Source organism: Wallemia ichthyophaga (genome assembly GCF_000400465.1).
Source record: "Wallemia ichthyophaga EXF-994 unplaced genomic scaffold scaffold1, whole genome shotgun sequence".
Classification (NCBI taxonomy): domain Eukaryota; kingdom Fungi; phylum Basidiomycota; class Wallemiomycetes; order Wallemiales; family Wallemiaceae; genus Wallemia; species Wallemia ichthyophaga.
In genome coordinates, this window is record NW_008806274.1 from 595,120 (window position 1) to 611,734 (window position 16,615).

At 42.9% G+C, this 16,615-nt stretch overlaps 14 protein-coding genes across 14 annotated transcripts; 6 read left to right on the plus strand and 8 right to left on the minus strand.

The window, feature by feature from the left end:
* Positions 1–88: 88 nt before the first annotated feature.
* J056_000233 (Protein MAK32) lies at positions 89–1,154 on the plus strand (the record flags this gene model as incomplete). The annotated part of the gene is made up of 2 exons (XM_009267631.1): positions 89–101; positions 154–1,154. 2 exons carry the CDS (start codon positions 89–91, stop codon positions 1,152–1,154), a joined length of 1,014 nt encoding a protein of 337 aa, XP_009265906.1.
* A 105-nt stretch (positions 1,155–1,259) lies between these two features.
* On the minus strand, positions 1,260–2,478 carry J056_000234 (uncharacterized protein; the record flags this gene model as incomplete). Its single annotated transcript, XM_009267632.1, has 2 exons — positions 1,260–1,881; positions 1,928–2,478. 2 exons carry the CDS (start codon positions 2,476–2,478, stop codon positions 1,260–1,262), a joined length of 1,173 nt encoding a protein of 390 aa, XP_009265907.1.
* A 106-nt stretch (positions 2,479–2,584) lies between these two features.
* Positions 2,585–5,018, minus strand: J056_000235 (putative elongator complex protein 2; the record flags this gene model as incomplete). The annotated part of the gene is made up of 2 exons (XM_009267633.1): positions 2,585–4,091; positions 4,138–5,018. 2 exons carry the CDS (start codon positions 5,016–5,018, stop codon positions 2,585–2,587), a joined length of 2,388 nt encoding a protein of 795 aa, XP_009265908.1.
* A 43-nt stretch (positions 5,019–5,061) lies between these two features.
* Positions 5,062–5,977, plus strand: J056_000236 (Pre-mRNA-splicing factor CWC21; the record flags this gene model as incomplete). Its single annotated transcript, XM_009267634.1, has 2 exons — positions 5,062–5,067; positions 5,102–5,977. 2 exons carry the CDS (start codon positions 5,062–5,064, stop codon positions 5,975–5,977), a joined length of 882 nt encoding a protein of 293 aa, XP_009265909.1.
* Positions 5,978–6,198: 221 nt separating this feature from the next.
* On the minus strand, positions 6,199–7,599 carry J056_000237 (Transcription factor atf1; the record flags this gene model as incomplete). Its single annotated transcript, XM_009267635.1, has 2 exons — positions 6,199–6,614; positions 6,663–7,599. 2 exons carry the CDS (start codon positions 7,597–7,599, stop codon positions 6,199–6,201), a joined length of 1,353 nt encoding a protein of 450 aa, XP_009265910.1.
* A 210-nt stretch (positions 7,600–7,809) lies between these two features.
* Positions 7,810–8,959, minus strand: J056_000238 (Tyrosine-protein phosphatase YVH1; the record flags this gene model as incomplete). Its single annotated transcript, XM_009267636.1, has 6 exons — positions 7,810–7,908; positions 7,965–8,090; positions 8,136–8,202; positions 8,256–8,492; positions 8,541–8,782; positions 8,828–8,959. 6 exons carry the CDS (start codon positions 8,957–8,959, stop codon positions 7,810–7,812), a joined length of 903 nt encoding a protein of 300 aa, XP_009265911.1.
* An 85-nt stretch (positions 8,960–9,044) lies between these two features.
* Positions 9,045–9,651, plus strand: J056_000239 (Riboflavin kinase; the record flags this gene model as incomplete). Its single annotated transcript, XM_009267637.1, has 3 exons — positions 9,045–9,168; positions 9,222–9,394; positions 9,448–9,651. 3 exons carry the CDS (start codon positions 9,045–9,047, stop codon positions 9,649–9,651), a joined length of 501 nt encoding a protein of 166 aa, XP_009265912.1.
* Positions 9,652–9,695: 44 nt separating this feature from the next.
* Positions 9,696–10,816, minus strand: J056_000240 (Hsp70 nucleotide exchange factor FES1; the record flags this gene model as incomplete). The annotated part of the gene is made up of 4 exons (XM_009267638.1): positions 9,696–9,730; positions 9,763–10,143; positions 10,192–10,624; positions 10,676–10,816. The coding sequence occupies 4 exons, from the start codon at positions 10,814–10,816 to the stop codon at positions 9,696–9,698; spliced, it is 990 nt and encodes a 329-aa protein (XP_009265913.1).
* Positions 10,817–11,057: 241 nt separating this feature from the next.
* J056_000241 (Eukaryotic translation initiation factor 6) lies at positions 11,058–11,792 on the minus strand (the record flags this gene model as incomplete). The annotated part of the gene is made up of 1 exon (XM_009267639.1): positions 11,058–11,792. The coding sequence occupies one exon, from the start codon at positions 11,790–11,792 to the stop codon at positions 11,058–11,060; it is 735 nt and encodes a 244-aa protein (XP_009265914.1).
* A 62-nt stretch (positions 11,793–11,854) lies between these two features.
* J056_000242 (uncharacterized protein) lies at positions 11,855–12,229 on the plus strand (the record flags this gene model as incomplete). The annotated part of the gene is made up of 3 exons (XM_009267640.1): positions 11,855–11,877; positions 11,932–11,953; positions 11,999–12,229. The coding sequence occupies 3 exons, from the start codon at positions 11,855–11,857 to the stop codon at positions 12,227–12,229; spliced, it is 276 nt and encodes a 91-aa protein (XP_009265915.1).
* A 749-nt stretch (positions 12,230–12,978) lies between these two features.
* J056_000244 (uncharacterized protein) lies at positions 12,979–13,956 on the plus strand (the record flags this gene model as incomplete). The annotated part of the gene is made up of 1 exon (XM_009267642.1): positions 12,979–13,956. The coding sequence occupies one exon, from the start codon at positions 12,979–12,981 to the stop codon at positions 13,954–13,956; it is 978 nt and encodes a 325-aa protein (XP_009265917.1).
* An 87-nt stretch (positions 13,957–14,043) lies between these two features.
* Positions 14,044–14,652, minus strand: J056_000245 (uncharacterized protein; the record flags this gene model as incomplete). The annotated part of the gene is made up of 2 exons (XM_009267643.1): positions 14,044–14,367; positions 14,422–14,652. The coding sequence occupies 2 exons, from the start codon at positions 14,650–14,652 to the stop codon at positions 14,044–14,046; spliced, it is 555 nt and encodes a 184-aa protein (XP_009265918.1).
* Positions 14,653–14,834: 182 nt separating this feature from the next.
* Positions 14,835–15,934, minus strand: J056_000246 (Single-stranded TG1-3 DNA-binding protein; the record flags this gene model as incomplete). Its single annotated transcript, XM_009267644.1, has 2 exons — positions 14,835–15,717; positions 15,771–15,934. 2 exons carry the CDS (start codon positions 15,932–15,934, stop codon positions 14,835–14,837), a joined length of 1,047 nt encoding a protein of 348 aa, XP_009265919.1.
* A 70-nt stretch (positions 15,935–16,004) lies between these two features.
* Positions 16,005–16,586, plus strand: J056_000247 (Mediator of RNA polymerase II transcription subunit 8; the record flags this gene model as incomplete). Its single annotated transcript, XM_009267645.1, has 2 exons — positions 16,005–16,108; positions 16,157–16,586. The coding sequence occupies 2 exons, from the start codon at positions 16,005–16,007 to the stop codon at positions 16,584–16,586; spliced, it is 534 nt and encodes a 177-aa protein (XP_009265920.1).
* Between the last annotated feature and the right edge of the window lie 29 nt (positions 16,587–16,615).

Genomic DNA, 16,615 nt, shown 5'->3' on the forward strand with positions numbered 1-16,615 from the left:
TTTAGCTTCTACCTTTTGTAATAAGTATTTATACGTCTCAACGTCATCTTCTTTTCGTCATTGTGTCATCATTGATTTCACAGCTAGGATGGGCAACAAGGGTAGGTGGACTAGTGCTTAGGGGAGTGAGAGTCTGGCTAACCTGGCCACTAGACATAATCACGCTCGGAATGTTCATTGTCGATGAATTTGAGTATAACCACCCAAACGGTGAACCAAATGTGGAGAAACAACAGAATGGAGAATCTCAAATCGGGGGTGGAGGTACATACGCAATCATGGGAAGCAGGATGTGGACGAGTCCGACACGCCTTGGACAGATTATAGACACGGGGAGAGATTTTGACGAAAGCACGAGAAAGATACTGGAAAGCTATGAACATGATGAAACCAACAGAATGTTTATTCTCCGTCAAGACCCATCCAAGCCGACGACGAGGGCTTTGAACAAATACATGGGACAGCGAAGAGAGTTTAAGTACCTCACAGAGCGCCACAAGCTCCACTTAAAAGATTATATCGCTCTCGGTGTGGATGAGGCCAAGTACTTACATTCGGTATGTAATCCCGAGCGACAAACAGCCATAATAAAGGAAGTGAAAGAATTAGGCTGGCGGAATGTCACGTACATCTATGAACCACTGCCGGAGGCTATGACGGCTACGAACATGGACCATCTGATTGAGACGATGAAGATTGATCGTGAAAATACGCTCCTCTCGCCCAACCACACAGAGGCTGCTGCGATGCTAGGTGTGGATGAGCCAACGTCTAGCAAAGCATGCGAAGAGCTCACTCAGGCTATACATGACTACGTCAATGCCTCAAAGGTCGTGTTGAGATGCGGCAAGCTAGGTACCTATGTCAGCACACCTGATGAAGCATTCTGGGTGGAAGCTTTACATATACATAATCAAGAAAAGGTTTTAGACGTCACTGGCGCTGGTAACGCTTTCTTGGGCGGATTGGCAGGCGGACTGAACAGGTATGGTGATATCAGGAAAGCAGCTGCGTGTGGAACTATCTCTGCTGGATATACCATCGAGAAGGATGGCTTGCCATGTGTTTCATTGGTAGATGAACAAGAATGCTGGAACGGCCGCACTCACACTGCAGAGCAAGAGCTTGATCATTTTATCAAAACTCGCATGTAAAGCATTAAAATTGTAAAGTTGGATATATTCTTCAGTCGTGCAGTGTTTCTTTACAAACTGTAAGTAAATGCTATAAAAAATCCTTAGTGAAAATTGAACCTATGTTTAGAGTCTCTCCAAGACGAGTGCAGTAGCAGCACCACCACCGTTGCAGATAGCAGCAGCACCCTTTTCACCAGTGGTCAATTGGTGGATCAAGCTAACGACGATTCTCGAGCCCGAGTTTCCGATAGGGTGTCCAAGACTGACAGCACCACCGTTGACGTTAACCTTGGCGAGATCGAGACCGAGCGCCTTTTCACCAATTTTAGCTACGGAAGAGAATGCCTCGTTGAGTTCAAACTTGGCAATGTCCTTAACCTCAACGTTTGCCTTCTGGAGTGCGATTGGGAGTGCTTTCGTTGGAGCAATTGGGAAATCAATTGGTGCCATGGCAGCATCAGCTGATGCGATGAGTTTTGCAATTGGCTTAATACCCAATTCCTCAGCCTTTTCTTTAGACACAAGTATCAAAGCAGATGCACCGTCATTCAAAGTTGACGCGTTAGCTGGCGTTACTGTGCCATTCTCCTTTTGGAATGCAGGACGGAGCGATGGGACCTTGTCGAGGAGAATCTTTTTGTACTCTTCATCTTCTTTGACGATGATATCGCCCTTGCGCGTCTTTACTACAACTTCGGCGATCTCATTATCGAAGCGACCAGTCTTCCATGCGTCAGCTGAGCGTCTACAGGGTGTTATAGGGGATTTGAACAAATATTCACAAGACACACCTGTAAGATTCAATAGCGTAATTGTCTTGGTCTTCTCTAGTGATATCGAACTTCTTAGCGGCAGATTCAGCACAGCCACCCATGTGAATGTTGTTGTACACATCCCAGAGGCCATCAGTCATGATAGCATCAGAAGCCTGGAAATGGCCAACAGGAGCCTTCTGGCGAGGAAGAAGGTATGGAGCATTGGACATGGATTCCATACCACCAGCAACGACGACGTCTTTCTCACCGAGTCTGATGGATTGAGCAGCGAGGTTGATAGCCTTCATACCAGAAGCGCAGACCTTGTTGACGGTTGTAGCGTCTACAGTATCTGGTAAGCCAGCGCCAAGGACGACTTGACGAGCAGGTGACTGTCCACAGCCAGCTTGAAGGACTTGTCCAAAGTATAACTCCTCCACTGCGGACGCTGGTACATTTGATTTCTCAAGTGCCTTCTTGACTGCTACAACACCAAGCTGTGGTGCGCTCAGCGTTGCTAAACCGCCGTTGATAGATGCGATGGGTGTACGCTGTGCTGCTGCGATATACACTTCACGGCCTGACATATTTGATATTTGTCTTGTTCCAAGAGCAATTGCTGAGGCGATTGGCTTTGCCTTTGATAACCCTAATATTAACATAATCGTACGATTTTAACAAATAAAATAAAATTTATTTCAATTCCAATAAAGCTATTTTATTATCTTCTGAACAGCTCAGTAGAGATCTATTTCTTAGGCGTATTTTGTTTATGAATCCGTTATGCTCTTCCACACTCGCGCGCTTTGTCCAGCTATCAAAATTTTCACCGTTCTTTTCGTATATTTCGATTAGCCCATTTTCTAAACCAACAGCCAGTAATTTTCCTGACATTGACACAGCTGTTGCAGCCTCGTCAAATTTCAGCACACATACTGCATCCCAACTGCTATTGTCCTTGCTACCTGCGGATCTGCACCACACTCTTACAGTCTTATCGCGTGATGCTGTGACGAATGCATTACCGCAATTGCTGAATTGGCAATCCCATATGATACGTCCATGAGATTTATTAGCAGCGACGGCAATATACTCTTCCTTGTCTGACGCTTTCTCGAATAGTCTCCATGTTCTATCTCGACTCACACTTAGTATCATTTTGTCATCAGGCGAAAACTGTATACTTGTGATGGTAAGGGTATGTCCTTCGAGAGGATTACCATAATGCATACCCTTGATTGCATCAGTTATTCTCACAACTGCATGCTTTGCACTCTGAGCCTTACAAGCCGTTGCTAGTAAATTGGAGTGATGAGCAGCTGCGATACTGAACAACTCATAGCCGTGTCCGAATAATTTGTTGGATTCAGGCCATAAACTAGTCACCAGCTGCTCCTCAACTGGTGGTTTAGCAAGCTGAGTACCATAGCTATGACTCAAACTCCAATCTTTATCCTCCTCCTTGAGCTTCAACTCATCAGGATGTTCGTCATTCTTGACTAGACGGTTGGAAAGCGACTGAGGAGGGAGGGATGCACCGAGTGGACGACTTTCTTCATCCACATTATCATCAATTACGCCTAACTTCTTCGCACTCCTGATCCATCCTTTTGGTGCTTCGAATGTTCGGACAATCTTCTCATCCGCCGCACTAGCAATTTGGGAAGAATCACCACCAATGAAAGCAAGCGCTTGCATATCATATCCATGCGACTGAGGTCTGTTTAATTCATGCCACGATTCGACACCATTTCTCTTCCATGGACCATGCAGGCGAGTAGACTGGTCGAGAGACGCCGATAAAAAGAATTGATGGTTTGGATCCCACACGACATCTTTGACTGGGTTGGGGTGTCCAGTGATTGCTAATTCTGGTTGCCACAGCCCCATCTCGGGTGTGTGCACCCATCTGTGGAAGCTACCGTTGAGACCGTGAGCAAAGACCTCTTTACCATTCGGAGAGAAAAGTCCACCAAAGAAACCTAATCCACCTGTACCGAATTCACCGAATCTTCTCTCATTCATCCACATACCATCAGATTGAGGTGCCCATAGAATCATAGATTTGTCTGCTGAAGCACTTAATAGATATTGCGGCTGTATATATTTACTATCTGACTCCCACTGTACAGGATGCCAATGGAGACCGGTTATCCAGCTATCATGACCCAGTAACAAAGCTTCAAAGTTGAGTTTGTATCTGTAGCTGGGCGTTAGCCGTAATAAATAAAGCCAAGAATGCTCACTGTTTAGAGGTATTCTGATCTGTGAACACATGAGATTTAGTTGAAAGACTAGACGTTGTAGCGTCCGATTCCTGCATTTTCCTCTCGAAATCATCTAAAAGAGCGCTATTGAGAGTAGATTTATCTAGATTCACTTGAAGGTTTGGCTTGTTATCGAGATGGGTGGTAATGTTCCAAAGTCTAATGTAACCATCCTGAGAACCACTAGCAAGAACAAGATTATCACCGTTATCGGATGGGAAATTAGCGAATGAGAGTGCTCTAACCCAATCCTCGTGACCCTCTAAGCTCAAGGCCTTAACGAAGGAGTTGTTAACCATTATCCAGATTTCGATGCGATTGTTAGTGAGTGAAAGAGCCATAATAGGAGTATTTGAGTGAGGTAGTAGAGAGATATTAACATCTAGAGCAAATCTACCTGCTAAGTCGATAGACTGAATCTGTTCCGTCTTAGAATCAACGATATTCCAAACTTTAAGTAGAGAGTCTGATCCAGCGGTAACTAGCAAGTGACTATTCCTATCAACAAAGGGAGCATTTAGAGTACCAATTGCAGAAATTGATTTAGAGTGTGCGTCTATAGATGTAATTGGAGCGTATTGATCATTCCAAATGATAATTTTACCGTTTGTACACCCTGATACCAAATCGTTTGAATATTTGAATGATTGAAGGTATTTGACAATTCTAACATCACCGCTATGTCCTTGTAGAGTATGGCTTACGCCTTTACAGCGTGTATCATTTGGATTCCAGATACAAACGTATTTACCACCACCGAAAGCAACAAAACCTTTATAATTGATATCTGCAGCGTTTGTTGATCTATTGCAGCCAATTGAAATATATTTTTTATCGTAAGCGTGAGAAGAAGAAGACATGGTTGTTGTACTTCAACAACCAACATCAACAAGAAATAAATAAATGTTTGTTAGCTAATTATCTCTAATAACCCATCTCATAGTCCTTTAATAGGTACAACGGTATTGGTCTTCATTCAGCTCGTGGAAGTGGTACAAATGGATACATACAGCGTAATCTTGCATATATAAAACCACGTGAACAGCAATCAACTTATAAAGAAGAAATATCAGCAAGGGGTAGATCACCAGATAGATCCATACTCGAACATGATCAAAAGCGTAAGATTGAATTGGAAATTATTCAATTACAAGATGAATTGGAAGATAAAGGAATTCCTGAGAGTGAAATTGAATCAAAGTGTAGTGAATTACGTCATGAGTTACTCAATAGACCCACACAACCAATAAATACAAAGAATCAATTCAAAGGTCATCAAACACATGCAATCGCTGCTGCTAAAGCTCTCGAAATGCAGCGTATTGATCATGCTTTCAACACAAACACCAATTACAAAGAAGGTGACGCCTTCGATCGCGATTTACAAGAACGTAAACGTTTAGATAGAGCTGAAAGAAGAGAGCATCATCAAGCTATGCGCATTCAACGTGAAAGAGAAGGTAGACAGAGTGCTAGAAGTCAGGTTGAGCGTGATTTAGATGAAAGAGAGAGAGACAGGGATGTGGATGTAAGGAGGTCTCCTGGTAGACCTTCTAGAAGGGATTATCGATACGACGACAGATCCAAATCCCCAGACTATGATGTCAGAAGGTCTCCTGCTTACGATAGCAAACGTAGATCACCTTCTCCAAACGACAGAGGTAGATCTTTATCACCCTACTCCAAAAGAGCGGCACTCTCACGCAGAAGGTCACTTTCTGACTCAAAATCACCACTCCCGCAATCCCCGCGAAGAAGAAATTTTACAGGGGATACCAGAGCATCTTTAACCCCTTTGACGCCACACTCTGATGCATAATCAAGTTAAGGTTGTATTATAGTTATACATAATTCATTTATCTCAGAATTATTAAAGAATACACGTTTATAGAGAACTAAGGAGATAGTGACCTTATAGAGATGAAACAAGGAATGAAAAAGGTTGGTTTCGTTATTGAGGATTTAGTGTGTATTTGCGTGAGTGTGGAGTAAAAACAAAGCGATTACGAGTAACCTCATCAAGCAAGTTAACCCAACATCCTAATAGATTGCTCTTTGCGATTGTGCTTGTGCTTGAGACTGAGCTTGAGCTTGAGCATGCTGCTGCTGCAAGGTTGGTGCTTGCATTGGAAGTGGAGACAACATATTGTTAGATTGGCCTGGATGATTCTGTGTCTGAGATGTTTGTTGCGATCCACCTCCATTTCCTCCTTGTGCTTGTGCAACGTTGCATCCTGAATGTTGTGATAAAACATTTCTCAGCACTCCAATCTCCTCTCTAAGAGCAACTACTGTTTGTTGTAATGCTTCGTTGTCAGTCTGGAGAAATTCAACCTTCTGTTGTAATTGTTGCAGCCATGCCTTCTTTCTTTGGCGACACTTGAGTGCAGCTTGACGATTCCTTTCTAAGAAGTTCTTACGTTTCTCATCTTCTGTCATCTCAGCTTTGCTTGAATCTGGTATAAGTCATGTGAGCAGGAAAATATGTCTGACACAAAACTTACTACCACGAGTTGCACTACCAGCTCTAGTGGAAGAAGATGGCATCGCCAACTCATCGTCATCCTCGAATGCATCATCGTCATCGTCATCTTCTTCTTCTTCTCTCTTGGCTGCATTTGATCTCCTACCCCTACCTCTACCACCACCCCCACCAGATCTTCTCTTGTTGGAAGTAGCTGGAGAAGGAGCAGAAATTGAGTCCGGCTTTCTCTTCTGGCCGACGTCAGCTTCCGGACTTTCGGCAGAAGACTGATCATGTCTACTAGCTTGGGAGAGTAAGAAAAGACCATTAGCAGCGTTAGCAGCCGCGTCACCGGAATTTCTCTCATAGCGTTGCTGATTCTGTTGTGGAGGTTCAAGACCTTCTTGCTTGACTTGAGGTTGATAGTTCCTATAGTTTTGGAAAGCATCAGACTGATGATCAGGGTTAATCGGTCTACCACTGCCATCAAAACTAGCAACTACGCCATTAATAGCGTTGACAGTATTAGGAGTTAAAGCAGGTGGTTGAACCATATTCATTCCGAAGAATGCAGCGTTAGGTGACTGAGGCTGGTATTGGCCGCCTGCAAGCGGCGTTAAACCCGTCTTAATGTTGTTGTTTTGTGCAAATGATGCTTCAAATGGATTTTGATGTTGTTGGGAAGGACCTTGTAACATTGCAGGTGAGAGTGGACCTGAGCGCAATGATGTTGGAACAGCAGAAGCAGCAGTAGGTGGTAACTGATGCTGAGCTGGGTTCGGAGGTTGTTGTGGCTGCTGCTGTTCCTGCTGCTGATGCTGTCCAGGTCCACGCTCACTCGCTTGGCTTTGTTGCTGCTTTGTAAGTGTGGAAATTGAAGGCAGTTTTGAATCCTTGTCATCTGAGGCCCCAAATGACTGGTCGAATGGATTTGGCTCTAAATCTAATTGTGATCTGTCCTCAATTTGTTGTGACATAATCGAAAATGCGTAATTTGAAAAACTGACGTAGTCGACGTAAGAGATACAAATCCTGCGTCATCGCAAATTTATTTGCTCATCAAAAATTTATATCAATTTAAAAAAAATTACCTTCAGGCGTCTTTTTATCAGATTCTACATTGTGCAATTAGTATTTTCTCCTTTTTTAGGTCCTTTTGACAGCTTTTCGACGATATACATCCACTCCTAAACGCCCGGTCGCAGAAGTGACAAAGGATTGTTCACAGCTGCTCCTATCTGATAAACCTCGCTTTTGTTCTGATGCAGCATTATAGCTGGCACGACCTATTTATATTTGATGCAGCTTAATAATGCGAAATTTTGCACTTGGTTTCACTTACATATTCATTAAGGCTTGAATCTTTAACTCCTGTCCAATCATAAGTCCCTACTTTATTTTTGCATTTGTCGTTTGGGCAGTAGAGCTTCCCTGATACTTCTCCGCCGACTAAATTCATCCATTCGAGCTAAAGTGTTTATCAGATGAGCTTCAATAACTTTTGAATACGCACGGATTCGACATAAAAGGGCGATGAAGGTATGTACATCACAATGTCGTCATAACCAGCCAGCTTCATTCTGTGATGACATAGTGTGAGATAGGGCGAAACCAAACGACGCATCATACACACCTGCACTGCTTACACCTAACCGCTGTTGTTCTGCTTATTTTTTTCTGCTGCTTCTGCTGATAAAGATGCAACAGGCCCTCTTTATTGTCGATATCAGAACGAGTACCGTGACCATCCCCGGCGATACTCTTGGCTTTTTGCAGTAGTCTATACCGTCTCACTAGAGGATTGCTATCTGATACGGACCATCCCGCCAACTGGAATATTTTGAGTTGATGCTTGAAATTCGGATTTGGACTGTCGAGATTATGAGAAGAGTGCTTCAATACATCACACTAAACATACTCAGCTATAGGTCTGCATCTGCGCACTCTAACCAAAGCATCTTCCAGACTGAGACTGTATTTCCGCATCAAGTGAGCAGTTGCAACTGTCGCAGATCTGCTAACGCCTGCATGGCAAAGAAGGAGCGTTGGTGAGTTGCTGTTGATACCTTGATCGATCCAGTCGAGAGTTCGCGGAAGTAACTCAAGTATGTCCTCGTTCTCATCGTCATGTATGTCCAAGTGGAGAGTGTCTATATGTGGCTGTAAAGCATAAGCGTGCATTTCTCACAATCCATATCCACACACAGCTAGCTCAGGTAGAGGACCGTTGATAGCGACAACTGCCCGGCGTATTCCAGCGTCTTCCAACAACTTCTTATCAGCCTCTTGAATAGCAGACAGCGGGCTTATAAAAATTAAATGATCAATCTTGTCCATTTCTCTGTATACTTAAATATTTCAGCCTTCTCTCTCGTTCTACTGACGGTGGCTGACGGAATACAACGATAACCGATAACTGTAAATGGGTGAAGGACGAGCACTTGTCGTCGGATCTGAGCCAATCTCTCCTCCATTTCCACTTAGAATGCAAGGATATGTTCAAAGAGGCTTCGGAAGGGGAAGTAAAGACCTTGGAATACCAACAGGTGGGTTTTGTGTTCTGAGCGTACTCGCAGCCCATTCAAATGCTCTCACCCAGCCAATCTCCCTGAAGAGAGTTACAACGAGAGCTTCAAGCTTCTCGATGCAGCCAAGAACACTGGTGTCTACTACGGTTGGGCAAAGGTAGACGGCGTGGAGAATGCTCAAGTACATCCGATGGCCATGTCCGTTGGATGGAATCCTTACTACAAGAATGAGAAGCTCACAGCGGTGAGTGTGGTGATTAGTAAGACAGAAATGTTCTGAGTCCGCTACTCCCTCAGGAAGTTCACATTATGCATAACTACGATATGGATTTTTACGGCAAAAATATGCGCGTAATAGTCACCGGATACGTCAGACCAGAATTGGATTACTCGACTCTCGAAGCCCTGATTGAGGACATAGAGTTTGACAAAAAAGTAGCAATACATTCATTAGACAGACAATCATATAAGTTATTGAAGAGTGATAGTTTCTTCAATTGAATAATCAAGAAAGTTATCCCAACAAATCCCGCATCATTTCAATCTCAGCAGCACTTAATCCAAGTTGGGCGTATGTTCCCTGATGTACTTGTTCAGATCTCTCTAACTCACTGAAGCAGTCCCTCAGTCTAGATTTCACGCTTGGTGTCATATATCCTCTTTCACCCTCTTTTCTCTTTGATGATTGCTGCGTGAGTGTTATGACGACCCTCAATGCCTTTTCTTGTAGATCGCTATCGGTTGATTGATTTGGTGGAAGCAGTGAGAGGATAGCATCAAGCAAGTTGTGCTTGTAGAGTGCTTCACTCACCATACCCTCCGTGCTTGGTGTGCGTGGTGCTCTGTCGCCTGGAAATTGGCTCTCATGGCGTATAGCAACACCAGTAGCTGTACTTGTTGGTGCTGCAACTGGTTTCATTGTAATATCATCCGAAAGCAGCAGCGTATTGATCAAAAAGGTCACTTTGCGCTGTAAGTTGAGATTGTTGTTGTCTGCGATTCTAGTTAGTGGTATACAAGACGCACAACTGCCTTACACACCTTGTAAAGCTTTACCAAGTGCTGTCCATCCACCTACACTAGTGAATTTATGTACAGCGACGGGGTTGTGTTTGAGAAGACCCGAAATGTTAAGTAGTGCTTTATTCTGTAATGTCTTGTTGGATGATTCGAGGTAACTGATGAAAAGGGGCAGTGGATCCATCTCAAAGAAGGTATCTTGAGTCTCGTAGTCATTGTTGATAGCTGCACCTGTACAAGCAGCAGTTGCAACTTTAATTTCATCCTCACCGTGCTTGAGGAGTGAGTAAATGGGTTCCCATAAACCGATGTTCTTCATGTTCTTTGCATTGTCTACTTGCTCAACAAGCATTTCAAAGTTATCGAGTGCAATTAACTTGTTATCAAGGGTGGCTTCCTCGTTAGTGGCGACAATCATAGCTTCCTTCATCATTTCTGCATCAGATTTACCGAGCTATTGAACAATACGTTAGTGGCATATTAGAGATGTTAATCTGCTACCCACAATCTTATCAAGCACCGCTGGATCGTACTTCTGACCTGGCCCTGATTCGTGCTTAGCAGTTTCAGCCATCTTCTTAAGATCCTCTGCATCTCCATCGTTTTTAACAGAATGCTGTAATCCCCATTGTAAAAGTTGTTCCATTGCCTGATTTCAAGCCTTGATGGTTTGTGATATCACTAATGCACAAATAAGCCAAAGCATTTTCATCCAAGTCGAATATTCGTGAACATTACAGAAGGCGCGTCACAATATTAAATCAACAACATCTAAATACAATCGTCAATGAATATCATGCAACTTTTCTTAATCTGAGAAAAAAAAATATTAAGTTGAGTGTCTGATGAAGATTTTCGCAAGTGAACACGATTGAGTAAACGACAATCTAAGAGTACTGATCAATGATAGTATCTCTCAAGTCATTCACAACAGCTGTAGATTCTTGACCTTGTAACTTGAAGATGGCCTCGATAACAGAAATTTCCGTCGATGTGGTGTCTTGGCCCGTAAAGGCTATCCAGTCATTTACGACCAAGCCAGCACCTAATACGTCACTACCTCTGTTTATGGTACCAGCAGCGAGTGGAACCTGCAACAAAGAAGACAATTCATCCTGGTCTTGTATAGAAGTTTTTGGATGAACGAGACCACCTTGATTTGACAAAGAGCAGTAGCTTCCGACTAATACATTCTCTGCTACCGTTTGTCTAAAAACTTCAACCTTCAAAACGTCTGCGATTATTTCTTCAGTCTCACTATCGATATCTGGGTGCACGAGAGCAACGTAATCGTTACAGGCTATAACATTGCCTAGGGCTGAAAGTCTCTCTTCGACTCTCTGTATCTGTACAGAGTCTGGCAATGAGTTTCTAAGATGCTGGAGTTCTTGATCTGTAGTAGTGGATGGAACGAGCAAGCCATTCTTATTACCTGCAGTGAGTCTACCAATGATTCTTGTACCTGCAATTGAAGTATGTACCACTGGAATTACATCCCCCAATTCTGCTTCGAAAGACGAGTAAAAGTTTGTTGAACCGAGTGCAGTCAAGCAGTAGCTGTTTGTCAATTTGGAAAATACGCCAATATCTGAACTATTCTCAAATGCCGTTCTAACTGCCATTTTTGATCTTGGCTGTGTTGAATCTTCTCTCTCTTCAACGTTATCTATAAATTTAATATAAAATGGATTTCTCGAGGTTTAGCGGGTGGGTGTGGTGGCTATACAGATGGTAATTTGGCTTATGTCTTCTCCGCATCAGTCCAGAACGGCTGCAGTTGAATGTATGCTTGAGTTTCATACACGTGCATAACTAACACCATCCAAAGCAATACATTCAGAAGAAGGAAATGAAGGACTTTATGCAGCTTTACTCCAACTTAGTTCAGAGGTGCTTCGAGGATTGTTCAAACGACTTCACTTCTAGGGCTCTATCAACTAATGAGAAAACATGTTCTGAGAACTGCGTAGGGAAATTCCTCAAGCATTCAGAAAGAATCGGTGCCAGATTCGCTGAACAGAACGCAGAGATGATGGAACAGCAGGCGAAACTTCGATAGAATGATATGTACGATAATAGATAGTTTTGATAGTTGATATAATTGATTAAGATATGTAAGCATCGTATCTGTCCTGATATACAGTCATCTAGAGATATCAAGTCCATAAGAATGCAACTTAAGTCTTGGCCTTATTCGACGCGCAACAAAGTCCATTATGAGGAATAGAAGCGTTTGCTGATATAGGCCGTGGTGTGTGCTCACAACAAGCTAGAAAATTCAAGCAGATATCATCAATTCAAGCTTATTACGCAATTGGGTATCGTCCATGCTATCCTTGAATGGATTCGCGAGGTATGCGGTGTAAATCGCGTGTATAGCTCTAAAAATCTGTATAAATTGCTTTGTGAGACACATAGACCATCAAATGACACCAAACTGACAACATATACATCCTCATCTTCAGCTGGTTGATTGAGAATGAGTATTATCATCGTATTCGTCGCTGATTGATATGCATATCTACCAAAGACCATATCAGCGCATAGAAAATCGCAAGACGATCAAACTAACGTGAAATTACTATCAATGGACTTGATTAAACCTAAATATGCAGAAGGATGCGTATCATCTGTCAAGACAGAATGAGATCTACATCCCTCATCACTCAAGCGTATAACGTACTAAATTGATGTAAATAATCTAAGCCTGATTGAATTTGGTGTATATAATCGTTGTTTAGTATAAATTTATCATTTTTGTTCAAAATTCCAAGGCTCGAGATGATGGACGTTTTCATTAAAGCGACGATGGTCCCTAATTCTGTAATTGCGGGAGCTGCCGCCTTCATCTCCGTACCACTCCTAGCAGCGCCTAAGAGCACCCCTTCTAGGATTTTGAAGCTTGTTTTACACACTTCAATCTATACCACAGGTCTCGCTTTCAACTCGCTCGTAGGTGTCGTATCCGGGTTAGCAGCATTGGTCGGTGGTGATAGGTATAGACAGCAGATATCGTGGCTAGTTGCTAGGTCGTTTTATTACACTGTAACACCGCTAGTTGGTTGGAAATTTAACGTCATCGGTGAGGAGAAATTTGAGCCATTCACGAACCCGGACGATTCAAAGAGACAGTCCTCGATTATGGTATCCAATCACCAAACCGCACTTGATATCCTGTTCCTTGGAAGAATTTTCCCCAAATTCACAACCATGATGGCAAAACAGGAGATCAAGAAGATTCCTCTGTTGGGCTGGTGGATGGTTCTATCAAAGGCTGTATTCATCAACAGGAAAGATCGCAAGGATGCTATCACGGCGTTCAACAGAATAGGCAATGAAATTAAGGATAGAGGTATTTCAGTATGGATTTTCCCAGAAGGCACACGCTGTACAACCCCATCGCCTTCTTTATTACCTTTCAAGAAAGGCGCTTTCCACTTGGCCATTCAAGCTCAGATCCCTATTCTACCAGTTTTATGCGAAAATTATTATCATCTAGCAAATTACAATGGTGATGCGAATACTGGTGGATCACGATTTGAGAGAGGTCAAGTGCAAATCAAGGTGCTTGATCCTATTCCAACAACGGGTCTCACATCTGATGACGTACAAACGCTCATCGACTATACCTATGAGTATATGCTCTATCACTTGAAGCTGTTATCTTCTACATCTTGCTCACTCGGGAAGCCTCTCCCCCCACCGCCTTCGCCTTTCAACAAGCCATTGCCAACGAAATCCACCAGAACGGATGACGAGGATGTCGTTTTGGTTGAGAAGAGTTAGTTGTTTAGTCGTTGACTTGATTTAGATTTATACGATTTTCAATGTGCAGTTTGTAGTAGTTATAGAGTATGTATACCGATGGTGAAATTACAATGACACAGAAACTCCACATCCACATCCAGAGCCTTGTGCTTGAGGGTTGTCGAGCACCTTGAAGGAAGAACCGATAAGTTCGGTTGAGAAGTCAAGCGTTGAGCCGCGCAGAAGTTGGAATGAAACGGCATCAACCAATACGCCCGGACCATCTGGATCGTCCGTAACGCTGAATCTATAATCATCCTTCTCTGCGCTCTCGACGTGACTATCCACCAAATCCAATTTGTACTGGTAACCGTGGCAACCACCGCTTTCGATGGCCACTCTTAACGCCAAAGTTTTATTCCCTTCCTTATCGGATATTCGCTTCAATTGCTATAACATGATTGGATGAGCGGGGTGTACTCTTCAACACAAACGGCAACTCACATCGCTAGCTGAATCTGTTATCGTCAACTTCATATGATCAACAGGAAGTACTTCTACATCGAGTCCATCGTCCTTCTCTGCTTGGATGTACTTGGGATCTGGATACGCCACCAAAGTGGATGCAAGCCGTGTTGAAGGGATTTTAGGGGTATTTGAGATAATCGGCGCACGTAATTGAGGTCTAAAGCTCCTTGCTAGTTTTTGTACACATTTCAATCGCGCTGAGAACATGACCGTTATGATAAAGATTACGTAAGGTGAGCACATTGATTTTATTTATAAAGAAAACAATTTGATTTATCAGGCTTTAAGATGTTTTATACTCAATATTAAATTCATCGATGGCTTTTGGATTCTCGTTTATATGCTAAATGAGAATCTTCACCATACACATAATTTTTGAAACACTAGAATTAGTCCTTCTTCTCGTTAGATTCAGTTGTAGGAGCAGATGCGTCTTTAGCAGGAGGCTGTTCTTTCTGCTCGTTGTTCTCGTTGCTTTGGTTGGTGTCTTCTTTGTTTTCACCGTCAAGACGTTGTTTCGCAACCTTTACGGTGATAGTTCTTCTACCAACAACAGAGCCATTTAATTCATTGATTGCTTTCTCTTGATCAGTGCTCTTCTTTAGTTGAACGAATCCTAAACCTCTTGAACGCTTGGTCAATGGGTTGGATCTGTTCACCACTCTGACTTGGTCAACCTCCAAACCTTTACTCTCAAACAATTCCCTCAATTGCTGATCTCTGAATGGAATCTTTGGTTGATCGTCACCTTGGTAGTGTCTGAATGGAAGGTTGTCAACAAAGACAGAATCCGCCAATGGTTCACCCAGAGGCTTAGCTGATTGGCGAGATGCTTGGCGCTTTCTTTGAGATCTCTTTTTGTTGCCAGCCTTCTTCTCACTGCTGTTCTCCTCCTCTGACTTTGGTTGCTGAGCATCTGATTGGGCGGGAGTAGAATCGACTTGCTCAACGCCAGCTTCGTCGTTGTTCTCAGCAGCAGCAGCAGCAGCAGCCTTCTTCTGTTGCTGCTTCTTCTTTTGTTGCTTTCTTGGTTTTCTTGACTTTGGCTTATCAGAACCATCTTCCTCACCAGGAGCGGCTGAGTCATCAATCCTTTGGCTACGCTCTGGCTTTGGTTCCTTTGGTCTAGCGATTTCAACGACGATGTTTCTGCCCTGATAATCTTGACCGTTGAGAGCCTTTACAGCGGTTTCTGCTTGTTCCTTTGTTGCGTAATCAACGAAACCGAATCCCTTTGAGCGTGAACCGAAGCGAATAATTTGAGCATCAGTGCTTTAATGAGATTGTAAGAATTACTAAAAATCCAAATTAAACACGCCACTCACATTTCACCGTGCTCTTTGCACAAATCCTTCAAACCATCATCCTTAACGGAGAAAGGAAGGTTTCCAACGAATACCTTTAAGGTTGGTAATACGGCAGCTTCAGCTGGTTGGTGAGCTTCAACTGCTTGTGCTGCATGCGTTTCAACTGGTGGTGCTTGCGACATTTTTATAAATTCGACGTGGTTTGGGACAAGGGAACACTGAAAAATCTTGTACAGACGTCATCAACATCAAATGAACACAGACCAGCTAGAATCTATTAAATTGAAGCTATCGCAGTCTTTAGAGAGTCTTCAGGGCTTTCAATTCACTCTAGCCACCACTGAAATGCCAAATTGGTATGTTTAAGCGGATTTACTTGGATTATAATCTAATTTGTATCTAAGGACTGAAATATTAAACAAGTATAACAATATACTCAGCCATGTTCACATACTCAACTCATTCCTCATCGCAAGTCAAACCAATGAAATGAATCCTAACAACTCACTTTTGAAATCTGTTATTTACCCCCAACAACCTATTGAACAATCAAGTGAACACATTCTGCACGTTCTTCTACGTACCAAGCCGTACCCCCACATTGAAGAAAAGGAGAATGATCTCATTTCAACGCTACAGCTTAACAATGAGCAAGTTGAATCAACTATAAATGCCCACGATCAGCGCAGTAAGAGGGCTAATCAGCTTACTCAACGTATCAAGAATCAGTATGACTGGAAAGCTAGATTGGAAGTCAGTGATATCACCACCGCTAATATTTCACCCGAAGAGACTTCAAGGCTAGCTGCATTCATGTCAACTGGAACTATGTAAAATATTTGAGTATCTAAACCATTTGTATT